The 25,937-nt window shown below is 52.4% G+C and overlaps 2 protein-coding genes and 1 long non-coding RNA gene across 3 annotated transcripts in view; 2 read left to right on the top strand and 1 right to left on the bottom strand.

Annotated features, from left to right (window-relative positions):
• Positions 1 to 322: 322 nt before the first annotated feature.
• Positions 323 to 4,330, bottom strand: NKX1-2 (NK1 homeobox 2). Its single transcript, XM_041738678.1, has 2 exons — positions 3,321 to 4,330; positions 323 to 1,598 (listed from the first exon to the last, which is right to left on the bottom strand). Exons 1-2 carry the CDS (start codon positions 3,919 to 3,921, stop codon positions 817 to 819), a joined length of 1,383 nt encoding a protein of 460 aa, XP_041594612.1. The 5' UTR covers positions 3,922 to 4,330; the 3' UTR covers positions 323 to 816.
• LOC121481385 lies at positions 1,132 to 14,559 on the top strand. Its single transcript, XR_005985276.1, has 4 exons — positions 1,132 to 1,245; positions 2,146 to 2,193; positions 8,659 to 8,800; positions 14,097 to 14,559. It is a non-coding gene; the product is annotated as an uncharacterized LOC121481385 (long non-coding RNA).
• Positions 14,560 to 20,398: 5,839 nt separating this feature from the next.
• The window catches only part of LOC121484351 (phospholysine phosphohistidine inorganic pyrophosphate phosphatase), a 123,785-nt gene continuing 118,246 nt past the window's right edge, over positions 20,399 to 25,937 (top strand). Inside the window, exon 1 of the mRNA XM_041743503.1 lies at positions 20,399 to 20,587. Within this exon, the coding sequence (XP_041599437.1) occupies positions 20,463 to 20,587 (125 nt within the window). The 5' untranslated portion in view covers positions 20,399 to 20,462. The remainder of the gene's footprint in view (positions 20,588 to 25,937) is intronic.

Genomic DNA, 25,937 nt, shown 5'->3' with positions numbered 1-25,937 from the left:
ACTGCATGTGCGTGAGCAGGTAAGTCTAGCCAGAAAGTTACTAACATTTCTTAGCAGAAACTTCTGGTCTTCTTAGAAAAGTAAAATACCTATTCTCTCAGGGACAGCCTGTGGGGAATCTGTTTGGAACAAGAACTGCGCTCCAGTCCCAATCTTAAACGAGGATCTAAAAATGTGCAGTTTTGTGCATTTAAAAATAGTCCATCTCACAGCGGCCGCGTGTGCTCGTGGACCCAGCTCGTTCAGTATCTGGGAGGAATCGCTGGGTTTGGGCCAAACATCGAGTATGGAAAGGGAAACAATCCGCTTGGGAAGGGGGGACGCTGCTTGCCCTCGGAGGGAGCTAAAATGTTGGAAGAAGATTCCATCCTAGGGTGAGCGACGGGCGGGCAGGAGGAAGTCCTGGCTCCCCCATCTCCATCCCCGCAGCGGCCGCAGCAGCCCTGCTCGGGACACGCAGACCCCAGAGCTGAGAGGAGCCCGAGCGAAGGAGAAGGGCCGGGGCCGGGGGCAGGAGCGGGAAGCGCGGAGGACAGCGGGGTGCCGGGCCCTCCTCGACCCCCTCCGCGGCCCGCGTGGGTTCCGGGGGGCGGGGAGGGGGGAGTCGAGGGGGAGAGGCCGGAGCGGCCCGGCCGTGCCCCCTGCTGGCGCCTCCCGACAGCCGGGAGCCAAGGGGCGCGCAGACAGCGGCTCGCCACGAGGGGGCGGTCCGTGCGCGTGGGCGCCCCTCGGTGCAAGCGGGAGCCGCACGGCCACGCCAGCCGCTCGTGAGTTCCGGCCCGGGTGGGCCCCCGACAGGCCCGAGAGGCGCCGGGCTCACAGGTGCGGGGCGTAGAAAGGGCTCAGGTAGGAGGGCGCGAGGAAGGATGCAAAGGGGCCCCCGGCGGCTGCGGCTGCGGCTGCGGCCGGCGGCGGGAAGGAGCTGGCGGCCGGAAAGAGGACGTTGGCCGCCGAGTAGGAGGGGAAAGTCTGGAAGGGCAGCGCGGCCGGGCCCGGCGCTCCCGGGCTGCCCCCCGCGCCGCCGCCGCCCGCGCCCGCGCCCGCGCCCGCGCCCGCCGCCGGCCCCGGCGCCCCGGGCTGGGGCGCGCCGCCCCCCGCCTGCGCCTGCGCCTGCGCCTGCGCCGCCCCGTCGGCGCCCGGGTTCTGCTTCTTCCACTTGGTCCTGCGGTTCTGGAACCAGATTTTGACCTGCGTCTCGGTGAGGCTGAGCGACAGCGCGAGGTTCAGGCGCTCGCACACCGACAGGTAGCGCGTGGCCCGGAACTTGCTCTCCAGGGCCACCAGCTGCTCGTAGGTGAAGGCGGTGCGCGCGCGCCTCGGCTTGGCGCAGCGGGGCTCGGCGCGCCGCCGCCGGGGCCGCGGGGAGCCGGGCGAGCCCGGGGAGCCCGCGAGCCCGCGGGGGCCGCGCTCCGCCGCCGCCAGCGCCGCCGCGCGGGGCTCGGGGGAGCGCGCCGGGGCCGCCTGCAGGCGCTCAGCCCGCCCGTGCGGCCGCCGCGCGCCCGCGTCCTCGGCGTCCTCGTCCTCGTCCTCGTCCTCCGCCTCCTCGGCCTCGGAGCCTTCCAAGGGGGACGCCGCGCCCGCGCCGCGCTCCGCAGCATCTAGCGGAGAAGGGGAGCGTGACCAGAAGCCCGGAACGACCCAGTCCCTCGGGGTCGCCGGACCCCCTCCCCCCTCCCCCCTCCCCCCCCTCCTCTGCAGCGCCCCCAGCCCTGCGCATCCCGGGCCTCTCGCTCCCTCCACCACCCCCTCCGCGGGGGGCACGCATCCTCGCAAACCCCTCCAGGAGCTGGGGCTTAGGGGTGCGGTGTCCTCTTGCCCTTTACGCATTTGCTATCTCGTGGACGTCCAAGAAATGAATTTGCAATGAATGAATGAACGGATGACGACCCCCCCATTAAGAATATATAATAACCATATTGCACGGTATCGGGCGGGTGGGAGCACTGTACATGGATGGAGACATCGAGGTGTCGGGTGCGTTCAGGGCTCAGTCTCCCCCCACCCCACCCCCCAGTCCCTAGAAGCCTATTTTGGTCTGGAACTCCTAGCAATTAAGAAAGAAGTTATTAAGCTCCCTTTTCCCCCCTCCCCCCTTTAAAGTGAAATTCCCTCTTTCCCATCTTCTCTCTCCTGCCGTGTTAATAGAGTTTCAGATTTGTGCGGGACCGGATCGATAGATGTCATCTATTAAAGGTAAGTTTTAATCGAACGATATTAGGATCAGACAGGGAAAGGGGGTTTGAAGTCGGTACCTGCAAGCTGCGGGCAGGAGATATGCAGGCTCCAGTAATAGAATATCGATCATGGCTGTGGGGGGAGGGGAGCGCAGCCCCTCGGAGGGGCGATCGGAACAATTACCGGGCGGAGTGCCCGGGCCCAAGCACAGCCGCCAGAGGCGCCCCGAGACCCCAGACAATCACGGCCAAACTTAGGGAGGAGAAGTGGGTGGGGGTGGGGGGGCTGTGCCGCATCCAGCCTCTCTCGGACCTGCGCCCCTGGCTCCGCGTCCCTCCAGGGAACCTCGTGCCCACGCTCCACCCAGCACGGATCCCGCTGTCTTTTGTCCCTCCTTCCAGGGACAAACTCTCGCAGACCTCTCATCGGGTGCCCGCCAGAGTTAGGAGTAAGTGAAAAGCTTTCCAGGAGAAAGGACCAAAGGCCTCCCATCACCCCGCCCCACCCCTGCTCCCGCCCCAGTCGACGATTGGGTCTGGGGAGAGAGGGCCGAGCGCGTGGGGCAGCGCAATCTCTGCAGGTGTCTAGTTGGCTGGAAGTGGGCACTAGGTGCGCACACCTGGCCTCGCGCTCCAAGACACCGACGCATGATTCAGCCTCAGCTCCCTGATCCGTAAAATGGGGGCAATATTCATGATGCTGTGTATACACCTCGCAGGTTCTGAAGTTTTCCATGACTTTTATCTCAGTGTCTGCTCTAGGCCCTGGCACGTGCTGGGTGCACTAAATGCCCCATCGGTGAATGGGCCTGGATAAGGTGGACGCTGGCTGTTTAGTTTCCAGCGCGAGCAAAACAGCTGTGCTGCTTAGTGAGCAGGGACGGACTTGGGTAGGCAAATCCCTGACCCAGGATGCGGAGGCGGGGGGGGGGGGGGGGGGGGAGCCTCTCTTCTGCCTCAATTAGTTCCAACACAGAGACGAGGCGACACTTTGCACCTTGTCCTGTGCGCCTTCTCTCTTTGGTGAAGGCTCCGCTAACGGCCACTCACTCGGTCCCTGGTTGTCCACCCACGTCCCAACCCCCCCCCCCATCGCATCCCCTGGGCTGGGGCTTCCCGGGACCCGGGGCCGCTTCGCGTCCTTACCCGAGGGCTCCCGCTGCCGAGCTGAGTCCCCTGGGCTGGCGTCCTTGCCCGCGTCGGCCTCTGCCAAACTTTTCTTGGCTTCCCGGGGAGCAGGGCGCACGGCCGGGAGCGCAGCGCGGGTGAATTTCTGCGGGTCCAGGATGTCCAGGACAGAGAAGGAGATCCGGTGGTGGGAGGGGGCCGCCTTGGCCCCGCCGTCCTGCCATGCCAGCATGCCCGAGGCCGGCGGCGGGGGTCCGGGACGGCCGCGCTCGGGCTCGCCTGCGGCTGTGGCTGGGCCGCGGCTCTCCAGCGGGGAGGAGGGTCCAGGCGGCCAAGTGGAGCTGGGGAGGGGCACGCGGGGGCGGGGCCGGGACGGAGCGGCGGGGGCGCAGCGCGGGGATTGGCACTCGCGCGGCCCAGACCCCCGCCACGTGCGGGGCGCGCTCGCAGCTGCCCCGGGCCTGCCCCGCGCCGCGCGGGGGCAGCTCGCCTCGGCACGGGGGCGCCCGCGTGAGCCCGGCGCGCGCCCGCCCGTACCTCGCCGCGGGCTCCGCGCGCCTCCGCCCGGCCCGCGGGGACTCCGGATGTGCGCGAGCGAGGGGTCGCGGGCCGGTTCCATCCTGGGGACCCCCCTCCCCCATGCACACGCTGCCTCGGGCTCGGGTTTGTGACTTCTCCGCGGTGACTCTGAACTGGGGATGTAATTGAGGCCGGCAGCGATCTACTGCAAGGCAGCGCGTGCACACCTGCCCCGCCGGGGCACCACAGTGAGGGCCTCAGACCTGGCACCGCGGCTTCAAAGCTCTAAGGTTCTCACCATTTACAGTTTACAAAGCCCCCGGGCTTGCGCGGTCTCACTGGGTTCTCTGAGCATCCCTCTGAGGTGGGAGCGGCCTGGCAAGACCTTCGTCCCCATTTAAAGATGAGGAAATTGAGGGCACCTGGGTTGCTCAGGGGCTGAGCGTCTGCCTTTGGCTCGGGGCGCGGGGCGCGATCCTGGGGCCCTGGGATCCAGTCCTCACATCAGGGCCCCCGCGGGAAGCCTGCTTCTCCCTCTGCCTAGGTTGCTGCCTCTGTGTGTGTGTCTCATGAATAAGTAAATAAAAATCTTAAAAAAAAAATAAAGATGAAATTGAGAATCAGAGATGAGAAGAGCCTTGCCCGAGGTTACGGTTGACGGGTGACCTCGGCCGGATTTGAACGGAGAGGTCTTCTTTTCCGGGACCCTTTCCAGTATATCCTGCCCTGTCCCAAACGGAGGGAGACGAAACCTGCCCTGTGTCCCAGGCTTTCCCTTCTGCCCCAAACGGGGGGCCTAACCGCGCGGGGTCAGAGAGGAGTAGGGGGGAGATAGGGGCCCCCCGCTAGGGTGTCCCGCCGCCTTGGAAACCTTGGCGCGTTGCGGGTTCAGAGCCAGGTGAGCCAGGTGAGCCAGGTGGCTGGGGGGGGGGGGGGGTGTGCGGGGGGGAGGCTGCCCTGGCTGAGTCGCCAGGCACAACCCTGAGGCCCTCCAGTCCTTCTTCACAGTCACAGATTCAATCATTCGCAACAGAAACTGGGTCCCTGGGACCCAGGCTGCGTCTTTGGCCCCACCTCCCCTTCTAGCCCCAAGAAGGAAAAAGATTCAAAGATGCTTGTCTGGTTTGAATTTAAGGTCAGAGAACAGAGATGATGGAGCGGGTCTCCCATCTGCCCCCCCCCCCCCCCCCCCCGTGGACTCCTGAAACTTCCAGCAGCCAGGCCCATCCTAACGTTCCTTTTTCTTTTTGTGGCTTGGGGGGCAGTCTAGGAGCAGGGATCATTTGCCCCAGCGGCAGATTCTGAGGCTTCTCCTACCCCTCTGCCCAGAACCACTTCTAACTCTGCTGCTCCTTTCTTCCCTGCCCCCATGGGGCTTCCAAACAATGACTTGGCAATTAATATTGTCCGAGAAGGTAGCAGTAGGAAGAGGAGGAGAAACTCCCTCATTAAAGTGCGGGGGTGGGTGGGGCGCGGTTAATCCCATCTGTTATTGAAGGGAAGACCCTACGTGCCGGCTCCTTGTAGCTTTTCTCATTCAAACCTGTGGCCCCTCCCAGAGGCGGCCCCTGTATTCCCTGCCGATTTTAAAGCCCTGCCGAAATTCAAACCGGCCCTGGTCCTAAAGCTATGATGGATTGTGCTTTTACGGGAAGGCAGGAAGGGAAGTGCCCTGCCCCAGCCCCCCTGGCCCACCTCCCACCAGAGGGAATGCACGCCCTGTGAAAGCCAAAGAAAAGGGTGGCCCTGGAAATAAACAGTGGCACCCAGGAACTTGGATTGCACATCACAGAACCTTCCGGAACACATACCGATAGGGTACTTTGCTTTCTGTTTTGACAACTCTTTCTCACCCAGATCTCACTTGATTTTTTTTTTTTTAATATCCTTTTCTTTCTCCCTCCGGCCCCATATTGATCCCAGCCTCCTTTTACTTTTTTCCCACCCACATTCACTTCTCTTCCACATTTAGGTTCTTCAGGGTAGAAATAGATACCTTAAGGTAGCTCTAGAAGGGGTATTTGTGGCATCCCACGATCTGTCTTCTTATCTGTTCTCTTGTTAGCAACCTTGCAGCCATTTCCCCCCTGGGTAGGTGGGCTGGCATTCCAGAGGCACCCTGTACCCAAACCAGGGCGACAGAGAAAGCTGCAGTCAGCCAGGAGCAACCCCCATCTGGGTCATTTTCATTTCACTTTATAAAATGGCTCAAAATTTTTTTGTTTAAAAGATATGAATCACCTTTCCTTCGAGGTCGATAGGTATTAAATTTAGAAGAGGAGCAGCAAAGGGAGAAGCAACAAATTGGAGACAAAGACAAGAGCACAGAGAAACCATGTTTTTAAAGACTCAATCTTTAAGGACTTCTTTTAGCTATTTTTAATTTTCCTGGCCTTTATTTTTTCCCCCTATATTTCTGGTATGTGAGCTCAGTCCAGCACAGGTTATGCGTGTGGCTTCTGGAAATAGATGACTCATTAGAAACACCTTTCTGTCTCCCATCAACATTGAAGGAATAGAAAATATGCCCTCTTATTCACCCAACTTAGAAATTCCTCCACCCAACAAATAGGCAAAATTCATCAATTTGGTGAGGGGAAGGGGGCCTTAGGGAATTGTCTTTCTGGCCACTGCTTTGTAAATGACCAGGAGCTAGCGAGACCTCCCATAGGTACAATTTGGCCTTGTGTTCACTCACTAACATCCTCACACGTGTATCTCTACACGAGGTGTCCCTATATAATAAATATATCCATATCCAGCAAGCTGCCTTCCCTCTGTGCATGGAGTTGATTTGTTTTTTCAACACGGGCATTAAAATTCTGCCTGAGTGCTGTCTTTAAATTGCTTTGATGCTAGGTGGGTTCCAACCCTGACCTGTCCTGATGGCAAGTGATGGCTGTAACAAGCTCAGGATCAATATTCATAGCGGGTGTCCTGGGCTGATAACACTATCCAAGACAATGTTCGCTATCAGTGCAGACAGCTGAGATATTGCGCCATTAGGGATGTTGTGTTAAATAACCTGATCCATTTCTGGGGCTATTTAATGAATTTCACAGTTTAGATAGTATCTTTAAGGAGAAGGCAAAGGCTATTCCGGAGGCACTGATGCAAATCGATGGTGCCAAGCTTCCCGAGCTATTCCACAAACAAAGTGGCCTATAATTCCAGCACAGCCTTGAAGAGCTGCTGCCCGAGACGTGCACAGTGTGAGCATGGAAAGAATTTGCTGTTTATGCAGAGCGAGAGCAATATTATGAGCTGTGTCAAGGCACCTTAGATAAAATCTTATGTTCCTGAAATAAAATAAACAAATTCTCTAGGTAAAACCCTGCAGTTTGGGCCAGCCCCCTGGGTAGGACATATATGCCAAAGAGACAGCTTCATAAGGCAGGGCTTGGTGACAGAAGGAGAGAAGTCAACTGCGGGGTGGCCGTGTGGGCAACCCCATTACTTGGGACCTCGGCCAGCTTTCCCCAAAGTATATTTCAATTCAAAACCATTCTGCAAAACGGGGAGTGTGTGTGTGTGTGTGTGTGTGTGTGTGTGTGAGGCTCTGGGTTGTAAAAGGGAACTACTGATAGTAGCAGAATCAGGTGTTAATGTTTACTTGACTCCACACCCCTTGTTGCCCTGGAGAGTTCATTTACAATTAAAGGGTAGCATTTACAGTTTCCCACCGGGGCTTTGAACTCTGGCTGCCAAGCAGAGCAAGTATTCCTTTTAAAAACCCACCTCGGAGACTTTGATTTGTGAAAGCTCAAAGGGTAGCCTTCCCACTGAACCCCATTGCAGCCGAAAGAAAGATGGGTACTCAACATATTTTGCTTTAAGAAATCAATATTTTTTCTTGGAAATCAACAGGTTAAAAAAAAACAACTTTTTTTTTTTAAATCAACTTCTTTATCTCAGAAATGTTGGGGAAGCATCAAAGAGGATAAAGCAGCAGTTATATTGATAAGTAGAACACGTGTTAATTGCTTCTGATGATGATCCTTTTTGGGAATTTGCTCTGGACCAGGCACTTGGCTAAGCTCTTCGCTCATTTTGGGTTATTTCATCCAATCCTTCCCCACAACCCCACACAGCAGGCACTGCTATTGTCGCCAGTTTGTCCACGACCCCAGAGTTAGGAAGTGGTAAAGCTGGGATCTGACCCCGGAGCGGTGAGATTTCAGAACTAAGGGAATCACATTCCTGCCCCAGGGTGAAATCTAATCATAGACATTTATCGAATGGTTTTCCTTCAAAGTTACACAGACAGCTGGGATGTGTAAGAAGACCTGCCGGAAAATACCTGAGCCCAGCCCTGCCTGGGAGGGTACGCTGGTGATCCAGCTTTGGCATTTCTTATGTTTGTTGTTTTTTAATGTTCCAAGATACTCCTGGGAGGAGCCCAAGACAAGGGAATTTCCAGGCAAACCAAATTGCTCTGGGCACCTGGAAAAGTAGAGACATGTAAATGGAAGAAGGAGAATGGGGGGACAGGTGGGAAATACCAAGTGACAAGATGAGGACAAACAGGGAGAGAACTGATAAGGGACAGAGCCAGAAGGAACAGGGACATGAGTGCAGTCTGGGCTCTTGCTGACCATGAGCATTGAATGCCATGTTAACGCCCTTCCCCAGGGAGGCACATGCAGAATAAAGACAAGGAAGCGAGGTGGGACTTTGCAGGTGTATGAAGCACCTGCTTTCGTGTTGAATGGAGGTAAGTACGGTCCATCGCTCGGAGGCAGTCTCCTGCAAGGTAGGTGTCATAGCCCTCTGTTCCCCACAGCTGTGTCTAAATTTCATGCCTTCAACTTCTTTTCCCTGGTCTCTCCGCCTCCAGCCTTCCACCTCCGCAGGCTCTTCACCTCGCCTGGGTGTGCAAACCCCAGCCCTCAGAGGGCCCGGCCGTGGCCTAGGGGTGCAACGTCAGCTGGAGTGATCAGAGCTGCCAGATGTCCATGCTGCCCAAAAGTAGCTGGGAAGTGGGTTCATACATGAGAAGTCCAAAGTTTTATTTTTATTTATTTATTTATTTATTATTATTTATTTTATTTTTTTATTCATGAGAGACACACACACACATACACAGAGAGAGAGGCATAGACACAGGCAGAGGAGAAGCAGGCTCCATGCAGGGAGCCCATTGCAGGACTCGATCCCGAGTCTCCAGGATCAGGCCCTGGGCCGAAGGCAGCGCTAAACCGCTGAGCCACCTGGGCTGCCCAAGTCCAAAGTTTTAAATGCTGGCCACCAATTCAAAATGTTGAAAAATTAGCCCATCAGAAACACGTCTGTGGGGACGCCTGGGTTAAGCATCCGACTCTTGATTTCGGATCAGGTTGTGATCTCGGTGTCCTGAGATAGAGCCCAAGTTGGGCTCCGTGTTCAGCAGGGAGGCTGCTTGAGATTCTCTCTCCCTCTGCCCACACTCTCTCTTTCTCTTTCAAATAAATAAATACATCTTCATGGGAGCCTGGGTGGCTCAGCAGTTTAGCGCCTGCCTTTAGCCCAGGGCATGATCCTGGAGTCTCAGGATCGAGTCCCCACGTTGTCGGGCTCCCTGCATGGAGCCTGTTTCTCCCTCCATGGAGCCTGTTTCTCCCTCTGCCTGTGTCTCTGCCTCTCTCTCTCTCTCTCTCACTCTTTCTTTCCTCTCTCTCTCTCTCCCTCTGTCTCTCATGAATAAATAAATAAAATCTTTTTAAAAAATACATCTTAAAAAAACCCTAGCATGTCTGTGGGTCCCAAGTCTGTTATTCTTGGTGTGCTCACGCCAAGTGACCTCATCACTGCTCAAGGCATGTCCATAGCTACTGTGATCCACAGGGTAAAGACAAAATGCCTTAGCTCCGAATGTGAGGTTCTTCACAGTCCAACCCCACTGCCTATGCAACTCTGATCCCTGGACCGTGACGGTCCTTATGAGATATGCCTGGGTCTCCTGCCCATGCACGCTGCCTTCTCAGAGGCCCTGCCCAGCCTCTGGGTCCCGGTGAGTGGGCAATGGGCCAGGCTGGGAGTGAGGGGACACCCATTCCCGGGATGCCTAAAGCAGTCAGCTCAACCAGGTGAGCTGGACCAGTTAGGTCCCAGGAGTCTGATCCCAGGAGTCTGATCAAGACCCATGGACATGTTTCCTGCCAGTGGTGGGTGCTTGAGCTCACTGGGCAAGAGATACGGAGATGGGGCGACTGTTGTGGGACCACATGGGCATGTAAGTAGTGAGGAAGTAGAGACTCAGTGGGAGCCGGGAGAGCAGAACAGAACAGATGTGCGGAGCACAGCGGGGAAGCTCTGATAGACACAGGCAGATGGGCGAGCACCAGCCACTGTCTGCGCTCCATTCTTCCAGAGGCCAGCCCTACAGCTGCTTCTGGGTTCCCTGTGAGCCTCTGTGCATCCTTATAAACATTCCCCCTCACGTTGATGCGGGCCACCCTTATTAGTCAAGGTTCTCCAGGGAGCCAGCTGCAATCTGCTGCATGGATATACAAACAGAGAGAGAGAGAGATGGAGATTTTTATTTTTTAAAGATTTTATTTATTTTTTTGAAGGAGAGCAAGAGCGTGAGTTGAAGGGAGAAGGACAGAGGGCAGAGGGAGAAGCAGGCCCCTGCTGAGCAGGGAGCCCAACACAGGGCTTGATCCCAGGACCCCTGGATTATGACCTGAGCTGAAGGCGGGTGCTTCACTGACTGAGCCACCCAGGTGCCCCAAAAAACGGAGATTTTTAAAGTAGAGAAGTGGGACTCCTGGGTGGCTCAGCGGTTGAGCGGCTGCCTTGGGCTCAGGACGTGATCCTGGAGTTCGAGGAGTCCCACATCAGGCTCCCTGCATGGAGCCTGCTTCTCCTTCTGCCTGTGTCTCTGCCTCTCTCTCTGTGTCTCTCATGAATAAATAAAATCTTTAAAAAAAGTAATAAAGTAGGGAAGTGGCTTCTGCAGTTATGAGAGTTGGCAAGTCCCAAGGTCTGCAGGATGTGTCGGCAAGCTGGAGAGCCAGGAGAGCCAATGGTGTAGTTCTGGTCTGAATGTCAGCAGGCTCGAGCCCCAGGAAGTGCTTATGTTTCAGTTTGAGTCTGAAGGCAGGAAAGAAGCCTTTGTCTCAGTTTGAAGGCTGTCGCTGTCAGGCAGCAAGGACTCTCTTACTTGGGGGAGAGTCAGTCCTTGGGCACTATTTAGGCCTCCAATTGATTGGACGAGGCCCACCCATATTGGAGCAGGCAATCTACTTGATTAAGTCTGCCAATTGCAATGTTTACATCCACTAAAAGCTTCATGGACACACCAAGAGTAATGTTTGACCAAACTTCTGAACACACTAGGGCCGAGTCAAGTTGATAGACAAAATGAACCATCAGGGCAGCCTGGGGTGGCTCAGCGATTTAGCGCCTGCCTTTGGCCCAAGGCCTGATCCTGGAGACCTGGGATCGAGTCCCATGTCGGGCTCCCTGCATGGAGCCTGCTTCTCCCTCTGCCTGTGTCTCTGCCTCTCTCTCTCTCTCTCTCTCTCTCTCTCTCTGTGTCTTTCATGAATAAATAAAATCTTAAAAAGAAAAATGAACCATCACATACCCTGAGGTGACTCTAGTCATGGCAACGAGAGGAACCCTGGATAGAGCTTGCTCTCACACCTGTGTGTGTCGCTCCAGCAATATTCTATCAATCCCACACCTGCCGGGGAACCTGCTTTCAGCTTCAAGTCTCTTGTGTTCGAGTGCTCTTTCCTCTGGGAGGCCTGCCCTGCCCTGCCCTGCCCTGCCCGAGCTGACCCTGGCACTCCTTTCCAAGGGGGGCCCAGCCTTCCAGCCAGCCTTGGTAGACATCACTTCCTTTTGTCTGATAAGCATCCTCATTCCTTTTCTGGCATTGGTAGTTTGACTCTGCTCAGATCACCCTCCTTCCTAGGTGGGACTGCCAAGGAGGGCCCCACCTTGTCCTGGCCATGGAGTGGGAGTGGGCTCCTGCAGGACTCTTCAGGTTCTCTCTCCTGGGAATCTGAAGCAACATGGCACTGAACTGGGGCTGCTTGATCTCAGCAGTAATGCCTGAAAAAAGTCATCTACTAATTTTCACTCTGGAGCTTTTGGTTCTAGTACTTTTCAAGGTCTAGTTATCCAGCATTTTCTTTGATTCTGTAAATCATCTTACAGCCTTCCCAAGGTTCACCATGCCCTCTCACATTTTGGAATTCAAAGAGCCAGGATCCAGAGATGCTGATTGGCACAGCCTTTGTCATACTATATGGGGTACAGATTGTCTGGTCCTTGCACTTTCCTAAAGTTGGGACCCACACTGGGGTGCCTGGATGGTTCAATGGGTTGAGTGTCTGACTCTTGATTTCAGCCCAGGTTATGAGCTCAGGGTCATCACGCTTAGCAGGAAGTCTGCTCGAGATTCTCTCCCTCTCCCTCTCCCTCTGCCCCTCCCTACCTTCCATAGGCTCACTCTCTCTCCTTCTCATAAATAAATAAATAAATAAATAAATAAATAAATAAATAAATAAATCAATCTTAAAAAGAAAAGTTGGAGCCCACACAGCATTTGTCTTTGTGCCCATCAACACCCTGGCATTTAGCAGATTGAAGATTGCAAAGGAATAAATGGTGGCCCAATAGCATAAACCCAAAGCCCTATAGTCTGATTAATATGGATCAGAAACCCCACACCTTAAGAGGTGGTACAAGCTAAGCTGAAAATAAAATTTGGGGGTGCCTGGGTGGCTCAGTCAGTTAAATGTCTGCGTTTGGCTCAGGTCATGATCCCAGGGTTCTTGGATGGAGCTCCGCAATCACATTGGGCTCCCTGCTCAGCAGGGAGTCTACTTCTCCCTCTCCCTCTGTCCCTCACCCTGCTTGTGCTCTCTTACCCTTGCTCTCTCTCAAATAAACAAGGTTTTTTAAATCTTTAAAAAATTAAAAAAGGAAAATAAAAGAAAATATAAATAGGACCCAGAAATGTGTAGATATGCACATGGTTAGGTGGTTAGGTTCTCCATGGGTCCTCCCTTCTCAGGGGAAATCCCGTGCCTTTGTGGAATAACTTTTATGCTCTTAAGCAGGCCTGCATGCTGGGCAACCATGCCCTTTGCAGAAGGAAGTTGTAAGGGTAGGGAAGCCTGGGTGGCTCAGCAGTTGAGCACCTGCCTTTGGCCCAGGGTGTGGTCCTGGAGTCCTGGGATCCAGTCCTGCATTAGGCTCCCTGCATGGAGCCTGCTTCTCCCTCTGCCTGTATCTCTGCCTCTCTCCCTCTCTGTGTCTCTCATGAATAAATAAATAAAATCTTTTTTTAAAAAAGAAAATTGTAGGGGTAGAAGGGATGGGAGGAAAGAGATTATGTAGTCTCTCCTTATCCAGCTCCCAGTTAGCAGTGATGGCACCCAAGGCCACAGGTCCTACAGCTATAGTAGGACTATAGGTCCTGTGCACCTGTGCACCAAGCTATAGGTCTTGTGCACCTGTATTAAGAAGTCAAGTCCTAGGGTGTTAAAGCTTCCACCTCCACCACTGCTAGCCTCTGAGTACAATTTCTTTGCTGCTTCCCCTTACTCCTACCCATACTTTGGGAAGTAGTTTCTTCAATAAAAAGTCCTCATGTAAGTGTGCTGATGGTCTGATACCAGATCCATATAATTCAGCATACTTAAAAATTTTTTTGGTGGGGATCCCTGGGTGGTTCAGTGGTTTAGCGCCTGCCTTTAGCCTAGGGCGTGATCCTGGAGACCTGGGATCGAGTCCTACGTCGGGCTCCCTGCATGGAGCCTGCCTCTCCCTCTGCCTGTGTCTCTGCCTCTCTGCCTCTCTGTGTCTCTCATGAATAAAATAAAAATCTTTAAAAAAATTTTTTGTAAGATTTTTATTTATTTATTTATTTGAGAGAGAGAGAGAGAGAGAGAGCACAAGTGGGGGGCAGGAAGAGGAAGAAGCAGGTTCCCCATTGAGCAGAAAGCCAGACATGGGGCTCAATCCCAGGATCCCAGGATCATAACTAGAGCCTAAGGCAGATGCTTAACCGACTGAGCCACCCAGGCACCCCTTAATTCAGTATACTTATCTAAAACTAACTCCCTAACTCTGGGAAACGAACTAGGGGTGGTGGAAGGGGAGGAGGGTGGGGGGTGGGGGTGACTGGGTGGCGGGCACTGAGGTGGGCACTTGACTGGATGAGCACTGGGTGTTATTCTGTATGTTGGCAAATTGAACACCAATAAAAAATAAATTTATTATTAAAAAAATGAAAAAAAATAAATAAAACTAACTCCCTGCTATTTGTACAAACAGGAAGCAGGTGACTCCATGGCCAAAGAGAGGCTGAAGAAATATGGAAATCCTGAGAAAGTATCACACATTGTGTCCTCTCCCACACACAACTTTGCCCGGGTCGCACAAAAGCAACAGAACTGACAGCCCGAGCCTCACCTCGGTGTTGGCTAGGAGACCCTGCCAGGCAGCAACAGGAAGGAGGGAAGAACCCCGTGATGAGCATCATTTACAGCCTGTCCAATCAGTATCTCTTCTAACAACGTGCACATAAGTGAGCAAAGTCTTGAACATGTTCCTCTACAAAGTGATCTCTTTTTAGGAAAAGAAAAAAGAAAAAACCCATCACAGGATCATATCAGAGCTGCCACAGGCATGAGAGATCATTCTAGAGTCAGGATCTAGACTCTGGTTACTTAAAGTATGGTCTGTGGACCAGCAGCATCAACCTACTGCAGAGCTTGTTAGAAATGCAGACTCTCGGGACGCCTGGGTGGCTCAGCGGTTGAGCATCTGCCTTTGGTTCAGGGTGTGATCTGGGGATTGGGTCCCTCATTGGGCTCCCTGCAGGGAGCCTGCTTCTCCCTCTGCCCGTGTCTCTGCTTCACTCTTTGTGTCTCTCATGAATAAATAAAATATTAAAAAAAAAAAAAAAAGAAATGCAGAATCTCAGGGCACCTGGCTGGCTCAGTCTGGAGAGCACACAACTCTTGATCTTGGAGTTGTGAGTTTGAGCTCCGTGTTGGGTGTAGAGATTACTTAAAAATAAAATCTTAAAAAAAAAAATTTAAAAAGAAATGCAGAATCTCTTTTCACCCCAGACCTACTGAACCAGATGTAGATTTTAATGAGTTCCCCCAGGAAATTCACGTGTATCTTAAAAATTGAGAAACATCCATCTAGATCCAGAGACCAACAGCATCAGCATTGCTTGGGAGCCTGTAAGAAATGCAGGGTCTCAGGCCCATCCCAGACCCCCTGAATCCAAATCTCTGTTTGAATATGCCCTTCAGGTGATTTTTTTTTTAAAGATTTTATTTATACATGAGAGACGGGGGTGGGGGGCGGGGCAGAGGGAGAAGCAGGCTCCATGCAGGGAGCCCCAGGAGGGAGCCCCCCCACCCTTCAGGTGATTTTAATGAACATGAAACTTTGAGAGGCACTTCTCGACTGATGGCTCGCTCCTTTCTTTCTTTTCTACCATGGCCTACCTCAGTAACACGGAAGACCCCTTGGCCCACCCAGACCTTACTTGGTCTGGTCTCACTTTCCAGGGGAGACAAACTTTGATAAGAACAGAAGGTTCTGGGCACCTAGGTGGCTCAGTGGTTGAGCATCTGCCATTGGCTCAGGTCAGGATCAAGTCCAGCATTGGACTCCCCACAGGGAGCCTGCTTCTCCCTCTGCCTATGTCTCTTCCTCCCTCTCTGTCTCTCATGAATAAAGAGATAAAATCTTAAAAAAAAAAAAAAAAAGAACAGAATGTTCCTGTGGGGGGCCCTCGTTTTGCCTGCACAGTATCTGTTCCTTCTTTGTCTTATCCATTTGGACTGCTTAAACAAAATGCTACAGACTGACTGGGTGGCTTATCCACAACAGAAATCTACTGTCCTGGGCAGCCCCGGTGGCTCAGAGGTTTAGCGCCACCTTCAGCCAGGGGTGTGATCCTGGAAACCCAGGATCGAGTCCCACATCCGGCTCCCTGCATGGAGCCTGCTTCTCCCTCTGCCTGTGTCTCTGCCTCTTTCTCTCTCTCTGTGTCTCCAATCAATCAATAAATAAAATCTTAAAAAAAAAAAAAAGAAATCTACTGTTCCCAGTTCTGGAGGCTGGGAGTCCAAGATCAGGGTGCCAGCATGCTTGGGTTTTTTGCTGCAACCTCTCCCAGATTTCAGACTGCCTGATTTCTTGCAGTGCTGTCACAGGATAGAAGGGTGAGCTAGCTCCCTGGGTTGCTTTTATCAGGGTAGTAATCCCATTCATGAGGACTTCACCTTCATGACCTCATCACTTCCCAAAGGCCCCACCTCCTACTATTATCACATTTGGTGTTAGGATTTCAACATACGAATTTTGTTGAGGACACAAACTTTTAGACCATAGTGCTCTGGTAATAGTGCCCTGCTTTCTGCTGAGAGGCTTCTCCTCCCTAATTCCATGTGTGGTAAGACTGTGAATACAGGGTCTGGTAGGGCACCGAGGTCAGGCTGGATCATCATAGGGCCACGTCCCTCTGAACACAGACATGAGGAGTTTGGGGGCTCTGATACAAGAGGGCCAGAGTTCTTTCTGGAAATGTCAGACCAAGTTGAGGAAAAGGTTCTTCACCATGTGGTTTACCTGGGACTCCATTGGGCTGGAACTGTCACAGCTCTCTCTCCTAGCTGCCTGGAAAAAGCCTGACCACATTGAGAGAGAAGGAGGTCAACCCACACATGGGGCAGAACCAAGAAATGGAGAGCTGGAGAGCCTAGAACACTACCTTGGAACCAGCCATGCCTGAAGCCATCAATTGCTGGACTATCTGGTTATGTGAGCCAATACATTCCTTTGAAATTTAAGCCATTTGAAAGTATGTTTCTGTTACTGGCAACCAAAGAGTCCTAGCTGATACAAGCAAATTCAGAAGGATTATACCACATCTACTATAGCAATACAAGATTGAATGGATTCACATATAAGCAGAAATTCAGACGTGATTTGTAGACTTATAATTGGAAGCATAATAGGCCCAAAGCTCTGCACACTAGATGTTAATGTGCTGCTTAACTAGCTCTGGCCTGAAAGGTATAAACAAGAGTCGATTGGATCAGGATCTGGAGGAAGCTTGTTTTCTTAGTATAAGGGCAAGACTTAGCTATTGCAGGCCCTTTGCCCTTTCTTTACCCTTCTTGCCTTAAATGCCTTCTTGCCTTAAATGTAGACATAATGTTTTAGGGGTACAGTAGGCACGTGGAGAACATGAGGGCAAACGCCTCATGCTAAGGATGGCAGAGCAGGAGATAGAAGTAGCCTGTGCCTGTTCCCTCATAGTCCTGGAAGCTCTTGTACCTGCCCAGCCTGCCTCCCTCTTGACTTCCTTCCTTTTTTTTTTTTTTTTTAAAGATTTTATTTATTTATTTTTGAGAGACACAGAGAGGCAGAGACATAGGCAGAGGGCAGAGAAGCAGGCTCCATGCAGGAAGCCCGATGTGGGACTCGATCCCAGAGTCCTGGGGCCACATTGAGCCAAAGGCAGATGTTCAACCACTGAGCCACCCAGGCAGTGTCCCTTGACTTCCTGATAGATGAGAAAAGTAACTCATTTTGTTGAGCAAATATAGATGGATTTCTGTTACATGCAGCCAAATGCAACCCTAACTTACATAATGCCCTTCATGCATTATATCCAAAGAAAGGTCATGGACTTTTGGGCTAGGCCTGAGTCTATCAGTGGCCCATGATACCATGTTATCTTGGACCAATGTCATTCTTCAGATGAGGAACCTGAGTCCCTGTATTCATTTTCTATTGCTGCTGTAACAAACTGCCACAAATGTAGTAGCTTAAAACAACACAAATTTACTATCTTACAGCTCTAGAGGCAAGAAACCCTAAAATCAAGGTTTCAGCAGGCCTGAATTCTTTCTGGAGGCTCCAGAGGAGAATCCATTTCTTTCCTTGTTCCAGGTTCTAGAGGCTGCCTGCATTTCTTGGCTTCTGGCATCTTCATATTCAAGGCCAGCAGTGCTGCATTTTTGGATCTCTCTCTCTCTCTCTCTCTCTCTCTCAGTTCTGCTTCTATTGTCATGTCTCCTTCTCTGACTCTCCTGTATCCCTCTTTCCCTTATAAGGACTCTTGTGACTACACTGAACCTATTTGGGTCACCTAGGATAACCTCCCATTTCAAGATCCTTAGATTAATTACATTAGCCAAATCACTTGTGCCAGGTAAGGTAGGACATTCACAGGTTCTGGAGAGAAAGATGTGGGTACCTTCTAGGGGCATTATTTTGTCTACCATAATCTAGGTATAGAAGGTGATTTGCCCAAGGTCATACATGGCCAGCAGAAGAGGGAGAACCATGGGCAGGCTCCCCACCACTGGCAGAAATGCCCTTGCTTCTCCTCCTTGTCATGAAGCTACAGGCCAGCCATTCTTCAAGGTCCATTTCAGGCTGTCTCTCGGCTCAGAAACCACTGCTGCCCTCTGTGGTGAACAAGAGCCCATCCTGGTGGCTGTGTTTATGTTACTCGTTGGCAGTTGGCACACATTTGGTCAGCAATCTTCAAGGCATACGTCTTGTTCTCTTCAGTCTTGGCTCAAAGGCAAAGATCACCCTTAGGTCTTTTTGCAACCCAGAGCCCTGAGCCCACAGAAGTTCAATACATGTATATAGAGCATGATGTTCATGGCAGATTATCCAGACTGATTCACTTAGCTCCCCTACCACAGAATCTGGAAGGCTAAAACCTGCATTTCCCAGACTCCCTTGCACGTTGGGCTAGGTTCCACCAAGCTAGACAAAGTGAAAGCAAGGTAGGTGGTAGCCTCAGGTGGAGAGCATCCTTTAAGGGCACACTGGTGGGCAGATTTGATTCTTTGGGGCCTGTACTTCCCCTGGCATCTTAGGAGCCAAGTGATGGAACAGTACTCCAATGGAATAATGCAACTGGGTATTTCTCATAGCTGCATGGCTCCTGGCTGTATAGTCCTCGAGCTTGGAAACTCCAGTTCCCATGGAAATCTGTAAGCTTCTTACTGCCTCGTATAAACATAACCCTTTAGCTGGAATGGTTTCTATTTTCTGCAACTAAGAAGCATGGCTAACGTAAGGTCTAATATTCTTTTCTCCCACAACCAGATTATAAATCTCCAAAGAATGGGAACTACATTTTACATCTTTCCTATAAAATCAACAGAGTACACAGTTCCCCAGTAAACTTGGCACATGATATGCACAATTAAGTTCTAAGATTCTTTTTTTTTAAGATTTATTTATTTATGATAGACATAGAGAGAGACGCAGAGATACAGGAGGAGGGAGAAGCAGGCTCCATGCCAGGAGCCCGACATGGGACTCGATCCCAGGACTCCAGGATCGCGCCCTGGGCCAAAGGCAGGTGCTAAACCTGAGCCACCCAGGGATCCCCCAAGTTCTAAGATTCTGATGAATTCTTCATCCTATCTGTGACTCGAGAACCTAAATGAAGTAGCCATTCTACTATGGTCTTCTTTTGATACCTCAAAGCTAAGTCACACCCAGAGAAGTCTGATTTTTTCAAGTTTCAGTTTATTTAAGATTTTATTTATTTGACGAGAGAGAGAGAGAGAGAGAGAGAGAGAGAGAGAGCACAAGCAGGGGAAGCGACAGGGGAGAGGGAGAAGCAGACTCCCTGCTGAGCGCAGAGGAGAGCCCAATGTGGGGCTGGATCCAAGGACCCTGGGATGACGACCTGAGCCGAAGGTAGATGCTTAACCCACGAGCCACCCAGACGCCCTTCAAGTTTCAGTCTAAATACCTGGAACGGTCATAGGGGTAGTCAAGGAAACTTCCCCTTTTCAATTTTTATTTAACGCAAAAATGAGTTAATGGTAATTGGAATGTAACAATTCATCCGTAAGGTCACTGGCCTGACACATTGCAACTTTCCCATTTTTTTTTTTTAACTTTCCCATTTTGTTTCCAGCCCTATTCCTTTGAATCCTTAATCTTGCAGAGCTGAAGTCCACACTGCAGTTTCGTAGTCTGTTTTCTCATATAACACGTGCATTTTCCATGTCGTTGCCTTGTCTTCATTTTTGACGGCATAATGTTTCTTTCTATAGCCATGTCGTACTTGCTTGCACATGGACTCTTGCAGCTTGAGCTGGCATGATAGCTTTGGTGCGCTCACCCACCGTCTTTCCAATCACTTCCTTAGCATCACTTCCCAGGCACCCCATCATCCAGCCAATCGGTGCAACTACCTCCACTGCTTTTAGGGCTGTCACACTCTTCAGCCAAAGGATGAGGACACCAATGCAGCGCTGGTGTCTTTGATTTTTGCTACTTTTCCAGGTGCCTCCTTGTCTCGATTGGCCTTGCTCTGGTTTATAGGGAGGTTAACTGTTGGGTTTTTTTGCTTGCTTTTTGTCTTTGCTTTTCCTGCCTTTTGTCCACTGAGTTCTCCATTTCGGGGGCGTGTGACCCGGGAGTGGGGCTGGCGGCACCCGGGGAGCCCCGCTGGTGCCGCCGGCCTCTCCCCGCTGGTGCCGTTGGCCCCGCCCCGCCGGCCCCGCTGGCCCCGCCCCGCCGGCCCGCCCAGCCCAGGACTACATTTCCCAGGCGCCCTTGCGCGGCGAGCCGGGCCGCCGTTCCCCGCCGCGGGTTGGGACACGGAGTGCGCGGCGACGGCGGAGCGCGATGGCCGCGTGGGGCGAGCGGCTGGCAGGCGTGCGCGGGGTGCTGCTCGACATCTCGGGCGTGCTGTACGATGGCGGTGAGGACGGCGGCTCGCCGATCCCTGGCTCCGTGGAGGCGGTGGCGAGGTGAGTGGGCCGCGGGGGGCGCGAGGCTCGGCGCTCCGCCGGGTCCCCCTGCCCACGGCTTCCGGCCGCTGCCGGGGGGCGTGTCGGGGGCGTGTCGGGGGCGTGGCCTCGGCTTGGCCCCGCCCCCGCCGCGGGCCCTGAGAACCCCGTCGGGCCGGACCCCGCCGCAGCGCCGCGCAGCCTGCACCCCGCACCCCGCACCCCGCACCCCGCACCCCGCGGGACGCAGAGCCTGTGCGGGTGCGAGCTGCGCTGTCGCCCGGGCCGCCCCTGGCTTCCTGCGGCTGCTGAGCGCTCGGGATGGGGCCGGGCTGGGTTGGGATGTGCTCTGAGGGCAAAGTCCACGCCGCTTTCCAAGACTTCCTGGCAGAAAGGTCAAGAGCTCCGTGTGTTGCTTTTTAGGGATGACGTGTTGGAGTGATAATGATTTGAATATATTAGGTTAAATAAAAGATGCTAGATTCCACCTGTTTTTTGCTTTTGTTAATGTGGTTCATAGAGAACCTTCAATCATGTATGTGCTGGCATCAATTGTTTTGGGGAGGAAGAGGAGGAGGAGGGCATCTTGCTCACAGAAGACCACGCAAGGGCCACCACGGACGGTTGGCACCACCGGACCCTCTGCTTTGTAGTTGCCATTGGCAGGACAGGCCAGTGCTGCCATGATTTTGAGGGGCAGCCCAGGAAGGGCTAATTGCCCAGGACTTGGCTTCCCAAACTCACTTGTTGGAGGGCCCTGGGTTCATGGCCTGACCGCACTAGGATTCAGTTTACCTACCTATAGATAGCACTTTTTTTTTTTTTAAAGATTTTATTTATTTATTCATGAGAGACACAAAAGCTGATTCCAGCTTTTCTCCAGAGCTGGTGGGACACATCTCTTCCCGACTCTGCATTCAGTGCCATGCCCATAGCCTGAAATCAGCGATGGTGGAAGTATTTACACCATGGAAACCAGCAAACGCAACCAGGACCTGCCCAAAGCCCTCTCTGTGCCAGCGAGCCGGGTCTTTGACATTTGCCAGCACACCACTGCCCAGGGACCAGTCTCAGCTCCAGAGCTAGGGATTATCAGCAAAGCATGCCATGTCCTTGAACCTCAGTTTCTTTTCTTTTCTATTCTTTTTTTTTTTTAAGATTTTATTTATTCATTCATGAGAGACACACAGAGAGGGAGAGGCAGAGACACAGGCAGAGGAGAAGCAGGCTCCATGCAGAGAGCCCGACGTGATACTCGATCCCTGATCTCCAGGATCACACCCTGGGCTGAAGGCGGCGCTAAACTGCTGAGCCACCCGGGCTGCCCTAGATGGCACTTAGGTGAGCGCCTTGGTCCTTCTCTGAGAGCCCACCCCACTGATCTGTACAGGAGCCAAACTGTCCTGTGTCACGAAGCAGGAGGTGTTTGAGAAGCCAGGAAGTCAGAAAATGGAGACAAGGCCTCCAGGAGAGCATGTGAAGGGCAGCTCAGACCTGGGAGACTCCCAATGGCCCTGGGAGCTTCATTTCCTAAAGTCCAGGTTTAAGTCCTGCCCTTTGCCTTGGTGTCCCAAGGGCCTCGCAGAAGCTCTGTCATGAACAAGACTGTGCTTGGGGGGTCAACTGGACCTAGTAAGGGGGAGCACGAGACCACAGTCTTAGGGCTGTGACTGAGGCAGACACGTCTTCATGGGGCTCATGTCTGAGGCGGAAATGGATAGTAAACTTGGATGCAGACAAGTAAACATAAGGTTGGCTGGACGGTGACAGAGGAGAGGCTGGACTGCTCTGAGGAGAAGACATTGGACTGAATTAGAGGGTAAGAAGGGCCATCTGGGCCAAGGGACAGAGGAAGTGCATTCCAGGTAGAGGGAACAGCAACTGCAAAGGCCTGCAGCAGAAGAGGGCTTGGCACATTCATGTTCACAGAACTGGAGACGGGGAGCATAGCCGTAGCAGAGACTTGTCACGGGAGGTGCCTGATTTTATCCTCAGTGCCCTGGGAAGTCACTGAAGATCTTAGGCAGGAAAGTGGTGTGATCTGATTTTTGTTTTAAGGAACTTGAAATGTAAAAAGTGAAACTGTGTAAGTATCAAATGAAAACAGGAGAGATTTTCTTTGAAATCTTGGAGTAGAGGACCTTTATAATTATGCCCTTAAATCTAGAAGTCAACAGAAAAAAAAAATCAACAGCCTAATAGAAAAATGCACGCAAGATATAAACAGTTCATAAGGAAGAATAAATAAGTGTGACCCCTAAGCATATGAAAGATGCTCAGCCTTACTTAGATAAGAGAAATGCAAATTGAAACTATGCCAATGTGCCATTTTTCTTCAATATGAGAAACTTGGCAAAAACGCACAACTTTGGGCATACGTTCTCTTGGTGAGAGTTTGTGGAAACAGAGCCTGTCTTGTGGAAGATACATTTGGCATTATCTGTTACCAGTTCCACTTCTGGAAATTGCCCTACCTCATACATGAGAAAAGGACATCAGTGCGAGGTCATTCCTGACAAGAACTTTTGAAATAGGAAAACACTGGAAACAGGTCAACCACCAATAGGGAAATGTCATGGCCCACCCATCTATGCAGTAGAATACAATGTGGCATAAATAGGAATGAGTGTGTGCCTGTCGTATAGACATATTGTCAGTGAAGACAGCAAAGCACAGAATAGACTGGGCAATGTCTGTCCTTTGGGTGAAAAAAGGCAGAAATGCAGTGTTGTGTTCCTGCTGCTGTGTTTGCGTAAAGAAACCGAGAGAAGAGTTTCACTATTTGAAGAGCAAGGGGGCAGACAATTGGGGGGCGCTGGGTGGTTGCTTCTTCATTGTACAGCTTTGTGTATTAACCTTTTTTTTTTTTTAACGTTTTTGGACCACATGAATGTATCTCCTATTTGTAAATTTGAATTACAGGTATTTTGTTAATTATATGTCATTAAAGCTAGAAAAAAGGTACTGCACCAAAAAAAAAAAAATTACAAATATTTTAAGATCACTCTGGTTGCAAAATGGGGAATGGCCTGGCAGTGTAGTAGGTGGCAAGGCTCAAGAAAAGAGGCAGGGGAACCAGATAGGAGACCATTGTATGGTCCAGAGAGAGAGATGGTGGGATGTGGGCCAGGGGGGTGGCAAGAAAGGAGTGAATGAAAGAGGTGTTTTGGAAGTAGGACCAGGACAGCCTACTGATACAGTGAGTATTGTGGGGGCCAGAGAGAAGATGGAATAAAGAATGACTCCCAGTGTTGGGTTAGAGCACCTGAAAGGATAGAGAGGAGTGGAGAGGGGGTGCAGGGCAGGTGCCCTGATGGCTCGTGATGTAAGTGAATTTTTTGGCTGAGTGCTCAGTGCACGATAGACCCCATGACAGCACAACATATATACATACATTTATTAAAGTAATGGAATTCTTTTTTTTTTTTAAAGATTTTATTTATTTATTCATGAGAGACAGAGAGAGAGAGGGGCAGAGACACAGACAGAGGGAGATGTGGGGCTGGATCCCAGGATGTGGGGCTGGATCCCAGGACCGTGAGATCGTGACCTGAGCCGAAGGCAGATGCTTAACTGACTGCGCCCCCCAGGCGCCCCACCTCTAGCACCCCAAGGACGTGCGGGGAATCCATGCTGGCACACCGGCCCCAGCCCTGCCTGGAGTGGCGTCCACCGCAAATTTCCATGACCCTGGGGCTGACAGGATGCTGCCCACGTGTGGAGGAGAAACCAGAGACTCAGAGGCCTGGGTTAAAGATGCCCCCCGGGGAGGGAGAGCGGGGCTGGTGCCCTCCCCAGGGCGGGTGCTGCTTCCTCGTATCACCCAACAGAGGGTGGGTGCCAGCTCTTGTGGGTGAGGCCCTGGGCATTGAGTCCCAGCTCTGTCCCGTGGTTGTGATGTGGTCTCAGCCAGGTGTCATAGTTTTTTTTGTGCCTCAGTTTCCCACCTGTGTCAGCGGGGGGGGGGGAAGTCAAGTGAGATATTTCCTCTTACACTGCCATTTCACTTGCGCCACCTCTGGGAGCTAACGGAGCATTTTGTGGCCTGAACGGTCAGCTAATGGTGGGGAGGTGGTTCTTCTGCTGATAAGCGGAGTCTTTCACCTGTTGAACTTGGTACTTGGTCAACCCAAAATCTCTCAGCTCGGCCCACAGGGTATTATTCACGTTTGTGTGCATTTTCGTGAGGCCAGTTCATAATGAGGGGTTCTCGTCTGTGCCCCACTCCCGGGAGAGGCACTCATCCCCTCGGAACCCAAGGTCCTCATTGTAAATGGGGATATTGACCCATTTTCCGGATTGTCTTGCGAATTCACTGTGAGCCTGTGGGTGATGTACTGGGTGGCTGGGGAGGCACTGGCAGCCAGTCACCGGGAGCTGTTGTAGCTGCTGTTGGGGTTCCCTTTGTCCTGGGTGCCCCAGGATTGTTCTTCAGGATGGTCAGCCCTGGATTTTTGCCCCAGCCTCCCTCTGCCCTCTTAACAGTGTTCTCTGGGCTCCCTCACCTCCTGGCCCCTCCTGGGCCCTGGTTCACTGGCCTGTGGCTTCCTGTCAGACTGCCCACCTCAAGGGCCCAGATGTCCCCAGCACGGGCTTGCCACAGGGGTGATTGGCACTGTCACCACCCACGTCTTCACTGGCATTATTGAGTATTTGCAGCATGCCAGGTGCTTCTGATCTGGCTTCTGCCTATTGTCTTCACAACAGCCCAATCAAGTAGCTTCTGTTAGTGTCCCATTTTATGGATAGGCAGACTGAGGTTGGAAAGGGTCGGGTCAGAAGCCTCAGCCACAGAGTCAGAGGTGGCAGAGGTGCAACAGGTGTGTTGCCTTCTGAGTAGGGCTTCCACCTCCTGCCACCTCGCCCCGGGAGTCCTTGGCCTCTGTCCCCTGCAGCCCCTGGCCCGGACCAGCCCATGATGGCGCGCTGGAAGGACTGGCTGGCCACGGACTCTCCCAGGTTGGGGAGTGGTCCAAGAAGCCACAACTCCTCAGCCCATGCCCTTAGGCACCTTGTGTCCCTCTGTTTCTGTCTCCCGCTTTGTGAAATGAGCCATTGGTTGAATGCTGCCCCAGCTCTCCTCTGGTTTCTAGATTCCCTGCACTTGATTTTAAATTGTCTTTATTAAAATAGTTTTTTAAAAGATTTATTTATTCATGAGAGACACAGAGAGAGGCAGAGACACAGGCAGAGGGAGAAGCAGGCCCCATGCAGGGAGCCTGACACGGGACTCGATCCCAGGACTCCAGGATCATGACCTGAGCTGAAGGCAGCGCTAAACCGCTGAGCCACCCGGGCTGCCCTTAAGTTGTCTTTATTAAGAAATAGTAAACTGATGTCTGTGGACTCAGCATGTCCCTTTGGTCTGAGC

Source organism: Vulpes lagopus, chromosome 2 (assembly GCF_018345385.1).
Source record: "Vulpes lagopus strain Blue_001 chromosome 2, ASM1834538v1, whole genome shotgun sequence".
NCBI classification, from domain to species: Eukaryota; Metazoa; Chordata; class Mammalia; order Carnivora; family Canidae; genus Vulpes; species Vulpes lagopus.
Note: the sequence above shows the minus strand (reverse complement) of the source record. Positions and strands in the feature narration are given on the sequence as shown.

Coding starts and splice junctions, on each gene's coding strand:
- NKX1-2 (XM_041738678.1), bottom strand. CDS start 3,921: ATGGAACCGGCCCGCGACCCCTCGCTCGCGCACATCCGGAGTCCCCGC. Junction 1,599..3,320: donor TCGGCAGCGGGAGCCCTCGG/GTAAGGACGCGA, acceptor CTTCTCCGCTAG/ATGCTGCGGAGCGCGGCGCG.